The 15,430-nt window shown below is 37.9% G+C and overlaps 1 protein-coding gene across 2 annotated transcripts in view; it reads left to right on the top strand.

Moving 5' to 3' along the window:
- Positions 1-15,430, top strand: part of LOC107757422 (uncharacterized protein C16orf45-like) — a 35,749-nt gene that overhangs the window by 1,638 nt on the left and 18,681 nt on the right. Inside the window, exons 2-6 of one of the 2 annotated variants that reach the window (XM_016574892.1) lie at positions 1,282-1,402; positions 5,693-5,766; positions 6,621-6,735; positions 7,535-7,605; positions 7,739-7,808. In XM_016574892.1, the coding sequence (XP_016430378.1) occupies positions 1,282-1,402; positions 5,693-5,766; positions 6,621-6,735; positions 7,535-7,605; positions 7,739-7,788 (431 nt within the window). In that variant the 3' untranslated portion in view covers positions 7,789-7,808. Of the gene's footprint in view, positions 1-1,281; positions 1,403-5,692; positions 5,767-6,620; positions 6,736-7,534; positions 7,606-7,738; positions 7,809-15,430 lie in introns of those variants that run through there. The other variant, XM_016574891.1, reaches the window with a different exon arrangement.

Here is a 15,430-nt window from a genome sequence, read left to right as displayed (position 1 = left end):
ATATATATATATGTGTGTATATATATATATATATATATATATATATATATAAAAGCAAATTAATTATTTTTTTCTGCTGATGGCCACATATATAATGTCCTTTGTCGATGAACATTTATTTAATTAAGACCAATTTTAGTTTTAAATTTAGGTTAATATATGAATGTATAAAGGAAAGTATATATTGACTGGTGACCATTTTTTCACCAGTTATTATTTAAAATTGTTAGATGGTTAATGGTTAAAATTGTTAATGACAATTACATTTTTAAAAGTATACAAATTTTATGCAAGATGATAAAAATGACATGATAATTATAAGTTAATTAGCAGAATTATGTTTAAAGGTGTTTTAGATTACATATAGCACAAGATATGCCAACTTCCCAAAAGTATTTCATATCAAATGCAAAAAAAACCAAAAAACTGCTGGAACAAAGACATGGTTTTTAGCTGACACACAAAAAAAAAAATTAACTCCATATGACCACATATTGGTTGATTAATCAGCCAATACAGTGGTTTGTTACTAGATAACAAATGAAGACACGTTGACAAAATAACAAAATAAGGCTTTAAATTAAATCTTTTTTTCTGAATATTGTCATATTTCCCTATCTCACGAACTAAGTGGCCACTCAGCCGAGTAAAACTGACAGAACATATTAGTCTCAGCCTAGCATAACGGTTACCATGCCACTCATGAGAAAGAGACAGTGCACAATCCCACTGGAGACATCAGCAGTGACATAACCAAGTGTAGGATCAGGGGAAGAGTTATGCTTGGCCTCCTAAACCCTTGCAAGTAATAATTTGTTGTCTGACAGCCGAGGCGGGTAACCTGGACACGCTGCAATTTTCTGCTGCTGCTAAAGCTTTGATTTATTGGTGCAGGAGAGATACTGAGGTTTTGAGATCCTCTTCAAGAATAGGAAGAAGTTAACAACAGACCTGAAGGAATTGTAGAGGTTTAGTTTACGCTTCTTTTAATCGTGATATTTAAAGAGGCTCAGTGGTTGTTTAGCTATTCGTTTTAGCTAGTTTAGCTATTTTTAAACTTGCAACGCGTGTAATGATGGTGAATTGATTTCAACAGATTGGTGCATCTTAAAATGTACCTCACTTTTCAGAAAGTCTTCACAAGCACTGCTAATCTTGAGAGAGAAGACGTTGCATTAAATTTGATATTTTCTATAGAACGCAATCTGAGCTGTATTCAGCTCTTTGTGGTTGTGATCAGTGTGGCTTCAGTCCAGATCGTCTTGTTTTTTGTGTTTTCAGAGGCAGATGTGATCTCAATGGCGGACTCTACTATAACAGTGGGGGACATAGAGGGAGAACTCTGTAAGATTGAACGGATCAGAGACGTTTTGATCAGGAGGGAATCTGAGCTCAGATACATGTGAGTAAACTGATTTTTCCATGTAAATCTTTACCCGCTTGACCTGCAAGACATTTGCAGACATTTCTGCAGACTACTGCAGTCTTGGCTCATTCCTCGACTGAAAAAGCTTTCAGATCACTGATAATCTTTGGGTTTCACATTGCCACTGCTTTCTTCAAATTCAACCAAATATTTTCAATGAGAGTTAAATCTGGAGACTGACAGGCCACTCAAGTACATCCTATGATTGATCCCTGAACCAAGCATAAGTAGATTTGGATGTATACTTTGGGATGGCTGTCCTGCAGGAAAGTCCATTGATCATCAGCTTCCGTCTTTGCACCAACGGCATCATAATTCTTGCCAAAATGGCCTGATACTTCAAAGAATCCATGATGTCCTTCATACAGTCATGATTTCCACTTCCCGCAACAGTGCAACTCCCCCATAACAGGACTGATCCACCTCCAAGTTTGACCATGGAGATGGTGTTCTTCTGTTTATAAGCTTTGCCTTTTTTTGCTCCAGACATACTGCTGATCCATGGGTCCAAAAGTTCCAGTTTGGTCACATCGCTCCATAAAACATTCTTCCAGAACTCCACAGGTCTACCCAAATGAATTTTAACATGTTCAAGTCTGCCTTTTATGTTCTTCTTGGTCAAGAGTGGCATTCTGCAAGATGCCCCAACACGAAGGCCATACTTGTCTAGTCTCCTTCTTATACTCTGCATTGAAATGTATTTACTCCTTTCATCGGGTCATCTTGCAAGTCTTTGGCTGTACATTGCAGGTTTTTCTCAGTTGCTCTGATCAAATTTATTATGATATTGTGCTTTTTCTTCAACACCCTAAAAAGGTTTTCTGGTACAACACATTTTAAGCTAAGGAATAAGGCTGCCAGCTGTGTCTCTAGGAACTTTTAATGTCTTGGGAATCTTCATGTAGCCTTAGACTTTCTAATGTAATAAAACAATTTCTTCTATAGCATTTTGCTACTCATGTCAGCACATGCTTGGGCTAAGTTTCTAAAGGCTTAATTGTGTTTTAAGACAATTTTGTTCCCCACCATACAAAAAAAGTTACTTAAAAACAGCAATGTTGAATAGGGGTTGAATAATTATGACAAAGCTGTGTTATTAAAAAATCCTATAACTCAAAAATATTAAATTATATATTGATATTATCACTTTTAATGTCAATAAACTGTTATAGATGCAATTTGTATAAAATCTTGGATCTTCAGAAAAGCTTGTATTTGTAAAGTACTGCAGTCTCTGAGGAGTTGAATAATTTTGATTGCAACTGTATACCATGGGGCCCAAATGTCTGTGACCACTAGTGAAAATCTTTCTTCATTTTTCTTCATTACCAGTGAAAAGTTTAAAAGTTTGATTTAAAAATGTAGGTATACAGTACATGAAATCCAGGTTTTTAGACCCCTCATACAAGCTATAATAATTCTTCTTTAATGTTCTGCTTTAATTATGACAGCACTCCTTTTTTCAACCTTTTTTTTTTATTAAAAGTAACTGGGAGTGTCAATATATTAACCACGATTATTTTTGTATGTTCTTTAGTAAAATAAAATAGCTGTTCATATTCAGTTTACACCTTAATTTATTGTGGGGTTTTCCCATTCTGTGGTCAAATACTTTTCTATAATGACTATTAAATGTGCAGTATGTAATACTGTCAACTGCACCGCAGTCCAAATTCAAAATATTGAAGAGAGTTGTTTCTCCCGCCCCCTCCTCCTCAGACTCAACACTCATGCAGGTTGCCAGATAAGCAACAGGAAAGAGCGCAACTGACAATGGAAGGCGATGAGCCTTACACTGTAGATTAATGAGTTGATTTATCCACATTTTAATATGCCTCTGGTCATAGAGCTTTTTAGTGAACAAGTATGTGAACTTAGCATATTATTTATATTGGAGTACAGTAAAAAAAAAAAATTACATACAGCACCATTAAGACTCTTTTACGCAAGTACAATGCCATTATCATTACAGCTATGATGTGGACTTCCCTATTCTCATAGAATTAGAACAATTATAAAAACGTTATATTTATATTTATCATCCTTGGTTAGAATGGCCATTTAACCGCTATAACCAACCGTTGTCCTAGGCAACTGATTTATTTTTCATGACTCATTCTACAGTCTCTTTCTTTGCATGTAATATATAAGTTAAATTAAAATCAATTATTCAGGGTCCATTTATGTATTTATTTTGTAGGTAGCAATGTAATAGGTGGGTCCTGATCACCCTTTCTGGGTTTATTTGCAATAATAACCTGCTGACTGTAAATAATACCTTACATATTAATATTTATGTTTTGGTTTTGTTCTGTACGTCAAACAGTTGTGAGTTCAAAGTGTACCCATGTCGTTAATGTTTTTCGATTAACAGAAGTGTTTTCTTTTGTTACATTTCCAGATAAACTTAATCACTACATGAACAGTAAACTACTATATGAATGTAATAACCATTTTTGTCAATTATAATTGGCAGTCAACAGCCAAATCCAAAAGCCATGAGCAGTTTGTAAAGCTGATCTGAGATCCTTCTCACCATCACATCTGCAGTCATCTGTCCTTCCTGTTCCCATTGCCAAGAGCTACAATCAGCCAGCTGCCCCTCATTAAAATGTTAATGCTTTGCTTTTGATGCTGCCAGAGTGTCTAATGCATGGATATTGGTTTCCCCTCACAATCATTTGGGGAAGAGCTTTGCCTATCACAAAATCAGTGGGGCATTTCTTCCGAAGTGTTTGATTGGTGCTCATCCTCCACTGTCTGTCTCAACTGAACTGGAGAGATACAGAGAGAAATCCAATGGTACAGCTTCATCATTAGACTGTCTATTTTGTTTAAAATGCAGGGACTGAATGCACTCTAAATACTGCTATCTGACACAATTAGCCTGCAAAAATGGTAACATCTTAATTAACTGGTTTTATTCAAGTCAAAAATATTGTTTTATATCACAAAAAAAAATAAAAAATTATACCAATAAAACCAATAAATCAAATCGGGTATAAATCCCTTTAAGGTAACATTAGCAGGTTATCACTTTTTACAGTGTGTTAAAAAAAATTATTGCTTGCTTTTAGACAACATCATTTTATGTATTAACAACTTTGGAAATGTATACAAATATTTATGAATTCTTTTAGATTATCAAATCTTTAATCCATAAAATTAATGCTTTGATTTTATTGTGTTTAAAGGAGGTGTTTAAATCGATTAATAAATATACTCAAAGCCATCACAAATATTTTACACATTCGCCTCATTTGACCTTATAATGGTTTATTTTTGTTCAATGTGTTTTATTGTGCCGTATTTGACTCATTTTGAAGGATTCCATCAGTTTATAAACCTAAAATAATTACAAAGAGAAATATATCATAATTTAATCATTGTATTTAAAAAAAAATAATAATTTAAATGAAATTTCATTGATGTACAAAAATATTGTCATTATTAAATACATTTGTCTGCCTTGTGTAGCTTTAATGATTTTGTATTGATAAGAAATGGTTAAATTTAGAGGGGAGTTAGGACATATATTTAAAATATAATGTTTTGTAGACTATATTGTTATTTTATGTTTTTACAGCTGTGCACACTTAAATGCATTATAGATGTTGTCAATATGTTTCAACGCATGTCCAGTTGTACAGAAATATATTTGTAAATATTACATTCAAATATCTATGAATATTAATAAGATAGAATTCATGGAATTCATCAGTTCAGACTCTCACTACCACTGCAGTATAATAGGTATACTGTGAATAATATGCAGATTTTCTATGTGCATGGCTGACCCACTGCAACTGCCAAAATGAGCAGTAAACAACAGAGCTTACAGCATGAAATACTGCATCCCAAAATGCAATGCGTTCACACAAAATTTGAAAACAAAATGTTAACTGGATGATTTTGTTGAATTTTATTTTCAAGGTCATGACACAACAGTGTAGAAAACAAATGTTTGAGATGTTTATGGTAGGATAATGCTTACTGTTTTAATTACCATTAAATAAATTGTGCAGTATGCAGTGTTATACAGTATACAGTTTTAATTTAACAAGTCAATTTAATTTTAATAATAATAATTAAAACAATTATTTTTAGATGTTACCACATGAATGTGATTACCTGGTCTATGTTTGTTTATTTTTTGTTTGCTTGTTTTTGTTTTTTCTTTACTTCTTTTTTTTCTTCTTTTAATTCTTTAAACGCTTCTCACGCTTTAGAACAGTCATCATATTTGCTCTTCTTTTTGTTTTGCAGGATGGATGATATCCAGTTATGTAAAGAAATTACAAGACTGAAGAAAGAGCTTCAAAAGCTTTTGTCTATTCCAGGTGAGATTTGGGAAAGCCTCTTGAATATATTACAGTAAAAATTCGAGAACTACTGTTTTAGCTATCAGTGTTTTTTTACAGTACATTTGTAAAAGTTCCTTCTACTGTACCATTACTGAAGTTACCTATAAAAATGAGAGATCTCTCTCTTTATTCAATTGCTTTTACAATGTGTTATACAGTATACAGTTTTAATTTAACAAGTCAATTTAATTTTAATAATAATAATTAAAACAATTATTTTTAGATGTTACCACATGAATGTGATTACCTGGTCTATGTTTGTTTATTTTTTGTTTGCTTGTTTTTGTTTTTTCTTTACTTCTTTTTTTTCTTCTTTTAATTCTTTAAACGCTTCTCACGCTTTAGAACAGTCATCATATTTGCTCTTCTTTTTGTTTTGCAGGATGGATGATATCCAGTTATGTAAAGAAATTACAAGACTGAAGAAAGAGCTTCAAAAGCTTTTGTCTATTCCAGGTGAGATTTGGGAAAGCCTCTTGAATATATTACAGTAAAAATTCGAGAACTACTGTTTTAGCTATCAGTGTTTTTTTACAGTACATTTGTAAAAGTTCCTTCTACTGTACCATTACTGAAGTTACCTATAAAAATGAGAGATCTCTCTCTTTATTCAATTGCTTTTACAATTTTTTAAAAGTAGCACAACATGCACTACTAATCAAGCCAGTAAATGGTCCAACCTTGCTTTGCATAAATTATTTGTAAATGCTTATTTTGGTTTTTCTGTTAAGGTAAGAAGTGGCCTGGCCTTATTGAACATAACAATGAAAGCTGTTGCTTGGTATACAAATAAATAAATAAATAAAACTATAATAAAAATTCATTTTCAGATAATGACAAGTCTAATGAAGACAAACAGAAAGAGGAAGATCTTCTGAAACAGATTCATACATTAGTGGAGGCCAGAGACTTCCTGGTAGATGACGTGGAGTTTGAGCGTCTCAGGTGAGCCGATTTCAGCATGCTGGAAAATGGAGGAGGCTGACACACTATTCATTTGCACTCTTTATTAAATCTCTGACTGAGCTCAATTCTGGGGCAGACAGGATTCTGTCTAAGGACTGAGGGGGGAAAATCATTACTCACACTCTAAGTACAGAAGTAATAGGATTTTATTTGTAATAAAGCCATGCTGCCACATTCTGTCTCAGCAATTTCAGGAACTGAATTCAAGAAAAAGTCTGCTCAGTGCTTGTGGCATCTGCACAATTTTGAGATTGAATCTAGACTTTGAATCCAGTGTTTATGTTTTGCCTTGTGTATAGTACTGGTAGTATATTAACATAATGTAAATGCATTTGACCCCAAAAAGGCTTCAAATATTTTATGTATTCTTTTCATGTATTCTTTCAGTTTTAATAATTATCAGCTGAGGAAACACTGGATGTATTTTTAGTCCATCTGGAGTTAGACACTGTGCAAATCCTGTTGCCGGCACTGTGTAGGTCCATTTTCAGCCAATTCTCAAAGGCTGGAATGGAAGACATGGAACATGTTGCAAACCATTCACTTCTAGTGGGCAGAAGTCTTTTGTAAAGCCAGGAGAATACCATGAACACACAAAGAAAGAGATATGCATGATACATGAATGCACATTATATTTTTAGATTACATTTCCCAGCAATAATATGAAAACCTTGAGCTAACTGAAGGACGTGAAAACCACGCATAAATAGTGAATGATACAGTCAGTCTTCCCTTAATGCATTGCCTCATAATCACCATGGTTACCTTTGCTATACAGGGAACGGGAGGAGGACAAAGAGATGGCTGAATTTCTTAAGTCCAAACTACCAAAAATCTCTCAACCCAAGAGTAAGTCATTCTTTTACAGCTGGTAGAACAAAAGTAATATTTAATGTTTTAATGGTCATGCAGTTGAAATATGAAACTTCTTTATTGCATATATAATATAGGCTACTAAATACAACCTGTTACTCTAAACCAGGGGTCGGAAACCTATGGCATGCGTGTCAACATTGGCACACAGAGGGATAATCACTGGGATAATGACCGACAGCTCTATCCAATGATGCAAAATACTAGACTTTTTTCTCAAATGAGGCCATTTTGGCCTAGGCCGAGTTTCTTGTGTTCAGAACAACTTGAAAGTCAGGTAGTGAATGCCATTTAGTGTATGATATGCCCAGTTTTTCCTCTGTAACTGTTTGTGCCTGTTCAGATTTTAAAAGACTTGTAGTGTATTTCAGGCTTAACACTAACCCTACCATTTAGTTAGCTAAACATGTACACTGTAATATATATATATATATATATATATATATATATACATATACACACACAAATATATATAGAAATAAATACTTCCTCAAACACACATAGATCAATGTTCCAGTCCTTGCTGGCAACTTTATTGTCAAACTTTAATGTCAACACCTAGTACAACATTAATTTGTTAATGTAATGAATAAAATGCATAATAACAATAACACAACAATAAAAATGACTACATTTACTGCCTAATTAACAGCTTCCTTAGCTGCTGGCTCTGGCCTGTTCTACCTTTACTCTATTTTGTGGATTCTGAAATATGTGGTTATTATTTTGAATGGGTCAGCATACAAATAGATCTAGCTGATAAATTGGTAAAAGCACATTTATTAAGACACATAAGGCTTTACCTTCTGAACTGAATTATATAGTTAGGAATTGTACTCTTTTGACAGTCAAGTACAGATTCATTCCACCCATTAAAATGACATAAATGACTTTCCCAGTTCACAGGCTAAAGACTGGAGTAATAGCTGCTGAAAACTCATCTTTTCCATCACAGGAATAAATTACATTTCAAAATATACTACATAAGAAAATGCTAGTTACAAACGTAAATGTGGTTCTAAGTGGAAGACCGCCAGAGGCAGTGCTGAAAGCACTAGTGGAAAACCCCTCATGCTCGCACTTGACTGAGAACAGAATAACAAAGTTGTTACCTCATGACTCATGATGTATCTTGAGCTATAATAATCCCTTAACATGTCATCTCGATCATTCTCGTGATACAGAGTGACCAGAAACTCTGGTGGTCTTCCACTTAGTCTTAGAACCACAGTTAAGTTTGTAACTAGCATTCTATTTCCTTTCGCTCCAGACCGCCAGAGGCAGTGCTGAAAGCACTAGTGAAAGACGAATACCTACGCAGTTACGAGGAATCCCCTTGCGAAGAATCTGTACAGGCTGATAGCACTGCAGCACACACCGCTGGCAAGGGAGTCACATTCAATCTGTAAAAACGAGAAAACGTGCAAGCTGAACTCCAAGTTGCTGCAGCACAAATCTCAAGAGAGCGACACTCCCTTGAACGCTGCCCAAGATGTTGCAAAAGCATGAGTAGAGTGACAGTGAATAGATGAAGGCACAGAAAGCCCCACAGACTCATACACATGAGATTACCTGCGTCACCCAGTGTGCTTGGAAAGCATAGCACCCCTGCGCACAACAAAAAAGTGGTCTGTCTTATGCCAAGCTGCTGTCTTATTAATGTAAGCCCTCAAATATCTAACTAGACATAGATCCAGTTGTATGTCAGTTTGATCTGCTGGCAGTGCAGCCAACACAATAGGCTGGTTCATAAAATGCGAGGACAAAACCTTGGGTAGAAATGCTGGATTGGGCCACAATATGATACTACTGAATCCATTACTCCAGCGCAAACAGGGAGCACTCACTGATAAAGCATGGAGTTCACTCACACTCTTCGCTGTTGTAATGGCCAAGAGAGATGCGGTCTTAAATGACAGCCATTTAATATCAGGCTCTGATATTGGCTCAAATGGGGGCTTACACAAGTAGTTTAGAAGTCAAGTCAAGTCAAGTCACCTTTATTTATATAGCGCTTTTAACAATACAGATTGTGTCAAAGCAACTGTACAGCATTAATTAGAAAAATATTGGCGACAGCGGCAAGGAACCAAAACTCCATCGGTGACAGAATGGAGAAAAAAACCTTTTTATATATAGGCTCGGTCAGGCGGCCAGTTCTCCTCTGACCAGACGAAAACCAGCAGTTTAATTCCAGGCTGCAGCAATGTCACATTGTGCAGAGGACTCAACTGGTTCCTGTGGTCTTGTCCCGATAGGTCGTAATTTAGATATATTTTTGAGATGGAAAAATGCAGTTTTACAAATGCTAGAAACGTGGCTTTCTAAGGAAAGGTTGCTGTCAAATAGCACACCTTGGTTCCTAACTGATGACGAAGAATTGACAGAGCAGCCATCAAGTGTTAGACAGTGTTCTAGCTTATTTCGTGCGGAGTTTTTAGATCCTATAATTAACACCTCTGTTTTTTCAGAGTTTAGCAGTAAGAAATTACTCGTCATCCAGTTTTTTATATTGACTATGCATTCCGTTAGTTTTTCAAATTGGTGTGTTTCGCCGGGCCGCGAAGAAATATAGAGCTGAGTATTATCAGCATAACAGTGAAAGCTAACACCATGTTTCCTGATGATATCTCCCAAGGGTAACATTGAAATGTGAAAAGTAATGGCCCTAGTACTGAGCCTTGAGGTACTCCATACTGCACTTCATCGATATGATACCTCTTCATTCACTGCTACGAATTGATGGCGGTCAGATAAGTACGATTTGAACCATGCTAGTGCACTTCCATTTATGCCAACAAAGTTTTCTAGTCTATTCAAAAGAATGGTGTGGTCAATAGTGTCGAACGCAGCACTAAGATCCAATACCACTAATAGAGAAATACAACCACGTATCTGGTACCACGTATTGAACAATATTCAAATCTCACATCGGACAAACGATTAGCTCCTTTCAGGAAGGTAACAATTAACCTGTCAGACCCAAGTGAAGAATTACTAAACTCAGATCAATGAGCCGCTAATGCTGCCACATACACCTTTAATGTGAAAGTTGGATAAACAAGTTCCAAAAGACATTGCGACTAGAACACCAGTCACAAAACACTTTCCACTTACAAGTGTACAACTTTCGTGTGGATGCACGTGTGGACGTGTGAAACCATGGCCTTGCAGGCCAGTGCAGAGCCACTAACAGCAGACAATGGCCGCATTCGAGCACCTGTAGGCAGTTGTGGCCTAATGGTTAGAGAGTATGAATTGTAACCCGAAGGTTGCGGGTTCAGGTCTGACAGGAATTGTCGGCGGGGGGAGTGAATAACTGGACCTTATTTACACACGACACTGCTCCACTGATCATTTACTGGTTACTCCACTGCACACCTCGGATCACTTCCTCCTCACTCTTAACCTCAACATGGTTCCTGACACAACACATACCCCTCCACATGTCATCTTTCGACATAACCTATACTCACTCTCACCCTCCCGGCTATCTGCTATGTTTTCATCTTTGCTTCCTCCCCCTAAACAGTTATCATCTCATGATGCTAACAGTGCTACTGATACTTTCTGCTCCACTCTTACATCTTGTTTAGACACTGTCTGCCCCTTGTCTTCCAGGCCAGGCCGTACCACCCCTTCTGCCCCTTGGCTGTCTGATGTTTTCCACGAGCATCGTTCTAAGCTCAGGGCTGCTGAAAGGTTGTGGCGCAAATCAAAAAATACTACTGACCTTTATGTGTATCAGTAACTCCTCTTCCTTCTCTGCTAATGTCTGCCCGGTCCTGCAGGTTTGCTTTATTCAACATCAAGAAGATCAGGCCCTTTCTTTCGGAACATGCTTCGCAACTCCTTGTTCCAAAATCACTTTCACAGACTTTTAAATTAAATGTTCCCTCCTGGTGGAATGACTTGCCCAACTCAGTCCGAGCAACTGAGTCCTTAGCCATCTTCAAGAATCAGCTAAAAACACATATCTTCCATCTTTATTTGACCCTCTAACTCTAGCACTCTCTATTCTAATTCTATTCTTTATAAAAAATAAATGTAAAAAACTTGCCCCTTTTAGACTTGCACTCTATTTATTTACTGCTTGTTTTCTTTAAAAAAAACTAACACTTGCTTCTCTAATCTTTTTGTATTCTATCTATTTGTTTTTTGATTTATTTATTATACAGTTAACAAAAGCAAAAAGGCATCTAATACTAGCTTGCTTTATTCTTTTTCTATTCTATCTGTTTTCTTTTTATTTATTATATGATTAAAAAAAACATTGCTACGTGTACTGCTTTAAGCTAACTGAGACTTGTTATAGCTTGCATATCATTGCTCTTTTGTTGATTGCTTCCATTGTCCTCATTTGTAAGTCGCTTTGGATAAAAGCGTCTGCTAAATGTCTAAATGTAAATGTAAATGAATAACCAGCGCTCTCTTCCACCCTCAATACCACGACTGTGGTGAGACCCTTGAGCAAGGCACCGAACCCCCAACTTCTCCGGGTGTGTGTTCACGGTGTGTGTGTGTGTGTGTTCACTACTGTGTGTGTGTGCACTTGGATGGGTTAAATGCAGAGCACAAATTCTGAGTATGGGTCACCATACTTGGCCACACAAGTATGACTTCACTTCACATCACTTGACAGAGAGTCCTCCAAATCAGTTGTAACGAGAAAAGCATACAGTATCCTGTCTGGCCAATTGTGGCCTAGTGCATCCAGACCCAGAGATCCTGGTTCATCCCTCAGGGGGACTTTTGACTGTCCACAAACACGTCTACTGCTGCAGTCCCATATGTCCTCCATATCATCTGCACCACTACCGGGTATAGAGTACAATCTACCTGTGACACCCTGGCACGTGAAAGAGCATCCGCGGCCTGATTGAGTCGGCCTGGTAGATACACTGCCTGAATGGAAAGAAGGTTGGTCTGAGCACAGACAAGCAGTTTGAGAGCCACCTGAAGTGCACGCCGTGATCTTGTGCCTCCCTGATGATTGATATAAAAAACGATCACCCTGTTGTATGTGCACACCATAACATATTTTCCCCAGTGAACAGACTGAAAATGAAGAAGGGTAAGAAACACTGTTGTTTGCACATAATATACCTGTACATACAACTGTCTATTTTTATATACCTGCACATACAATTGTCGATTTGTATATTTTTATTTCTTACTTACTTGTTCTATTTTTTATTTTTTTTTTATTTTTATTTTTTATTATCTGTGTTTTTTGTTCTGTCACTGTCATTCTGTTGCACTGTGGAAGCTTCTGTCACGAAAACAAATTCCTCGTATGTGTAAACATACCTGGCAATAAAGCTCATTCTGATTCTGATTCTGAACTCTAGAACATTTATGTGTGCTGTGAGCAGGGCCCCCTTCCAAGTGCCATTCACTCCTCTTCTGTGCCAGACTCTACCCCATCTGAGAAGACTGGCATCTGTCCTAATGACCTCCCACCAAGCAGGTGAAGGTCCCAATGGAACTCCTCTGAGGAGAAATTGCTTCTGCGACCAAGGTGATAGAGCTCGCATGCAACAATGTGTGACTCTGATCTTTGTGTATTTGTCTCGTACTCGGCACAGATGCTTTTGAATAAGCCATCGTAAAGATGGCAACAGTTCAAAGAGGAAGTGGCCTGGGTGTGAGAGGTCTAGAATGATTTTGCCAACCCTTTTACTCACACTGGATGAGTACAGTTCTCGGAAAGTGGGAAGGGTTGTACCAGTCATTCGCTCAACAGTCCGGACTATCCACTACAATCTTCTGATTGCAGCTGAGCTGAACCAGACAGTTATTGAAGTGCAGAGAACGAATTCAATGACTGTGGAGTAGAACTAGGTGAGCAGCTCCTGTGTCAGGTTGAACTTCCTCAGCTAGTGAAGAAAGTACAGTCTCTGCTGGGCCTTTTTGACAATGGATTCTATGTGGAACTCCCACTTCGGGTTCTGAGAGATGGTGGTGCCCAGGAACCTCAATGACTCTACTGCAGCCACAGTGATGTTCATGATGGTGAATGAGGGGAGTGCAGGAGTGCTCCTGAAGTCCATCTCCACTTTTTCGAGCATGTGCAGCTCCAGGTTGTTAAGAATGCACCAGACAGCTAGCTATTAAACCTCCATTCTGTAAGCAGACTCGTCACCATCCTGGTTGAGGCCGGTAAGTTTGGTGTCATCTGCAATCTTCAGGAGCTTGACAGAGGAGTCCTTTGCAGTGGATCCGTTGATGTAGAGGGAGAAGAGCAGTGGGGAGAGAACACATCCCTGGGGGTGCCAGTGCTGATGGTGGGGGTGCTGGATGAGAATTTTCACTAGCTCACTAGCTGCTGCCTGTCTGTCAGGAAGATGGTGATCCACTGACAGATGGAAGTGGGAACAGAGAGTTGGGTTAATTTGTACAGGAGGAGGTTTGGGATTATGGTGTTGAAGGCCAAGCTGAAGTCCACAAACAGGATCCTCACATAAATCCCTGGTCTGTCCAGATGTTGCAGGATGTAAAGCATTAAATGTAAAGTATTTGCACCAAGGAATTGGAAACATGACCAAGGCTTGCTGTAGAATTGTATGCACGGGACAGTAGCTCATCAGTGCATCTGTACTCGACATTGGAACAGCACACATTTTCACAAAGTGCCTCATTGGGAGACACAATGAGTACTGCTGCACTAGATTCTATAGGTGGCATGCTACCAAGTCCCACTACGTCTGGGTCCTGCATCACAGCCAGTGTGTGCGCCAACTGATCAGGGTGTATAGCCTTTGATGAGTTTTGTAATGCTGACACCAATATCTGATGTAAAGTCTTGGCACTGAGGCATGGTAAAGGATGTTCTCTGTGCACAATGTAAAAAAACATTCTCAGAACCTACTGTTGCCTGAAGGGTATCCAGATTGATGCGCTCGAGTATCGCTTTTAATGTTCCTTCCAGTGACCCACCTGACTTCTCAGACTCGGTCTCACTGCCAGAGTGGAGTGATTTATCTGCAGGCAATTTTTCTTCAGCTCCAGACATTACTGGAGCAGCTTCAAAAAGTGAGTCAGAGGCAGCCACTGACATCACATCTCCTGCCCTTTATGCATCGGTGGTGACGGTGTGATGCATGATACAAGTTGAGCCTTCTCTTGTACCTCCCATATTAGGCTGAGCTTTAGCCAGGAGAGGCAGTAACAACTCTATTGCAGAAGACAGCTGGTCAACTTTGCATTCTAAATCAGAAGATTTAGTCCTTTTTTTCTTTTTTTCACTTTGAAATATTCACGCTTACGATCGACTGCAGTGACACTGGAGGAAATTAATAAACCTTCAGATCCTGATTCCAGACCCGCCAAACGTAATCAATTTGAGCGGCATTATGGCGTATTCCGGGTATGGGTCAGACATTGCCTCTTTCAAGGGCTCATTGGATGAAAATATGACTTTTTCTGTGTTTAAGTGCTATAATTAGGTGTCCGGTGCATCTACCAACTCAGAAAAGGTGAAAAAGAAGAACCCAGTAAGTTTGGTTTTGTAAGCCTTTCTCTGCAAGCATGTGAGAAAATGAGCCGATCAGATTTCTCTCCCCTTCTGATGTAGGAAGGGGTTCTTATTATAATATTACCGCCCACGGCCGCTGACTGGCACTGCCGTATTAGCAAAGACCCCGCCCTGTGTGAGCCGCACACAATCCGCAGTGTTTATCTTCACGCTAGAGCATTTAAAAGCAGCATTCAAGTTAGAAATGTCTTCTTATTAAAGCTATAGAAGTTATTAGGTCAAGAGCAGTGAGTGATTTTCTGTTTTTATTTTATTGTTTGGGTC

The sequence above is a fragment of the Sinocyclocheilus rhinocerous genome, unplaced genomic scaffold (genome assembly GCF_001515625.1).
Source record: "Sinocyclocheilus rhinocerous isolate Xijiao unplaced genomic scaffold, SAMN03320098_v1.1 scaffold1134, whole genome shotgun sequence".
NCBI lineage: Eukaryota > Metazoa > Chordata > Actinopteri > Cypriniformes > Cyprinidae > Sinocyclocheilus > Sinocyclocheilus rhinocerous.
The sequence above is the reverse complement of the archived record's forward strand: the minus strand, read 5'-3'. Positions and strand labels throughout refer to the sequence as shown.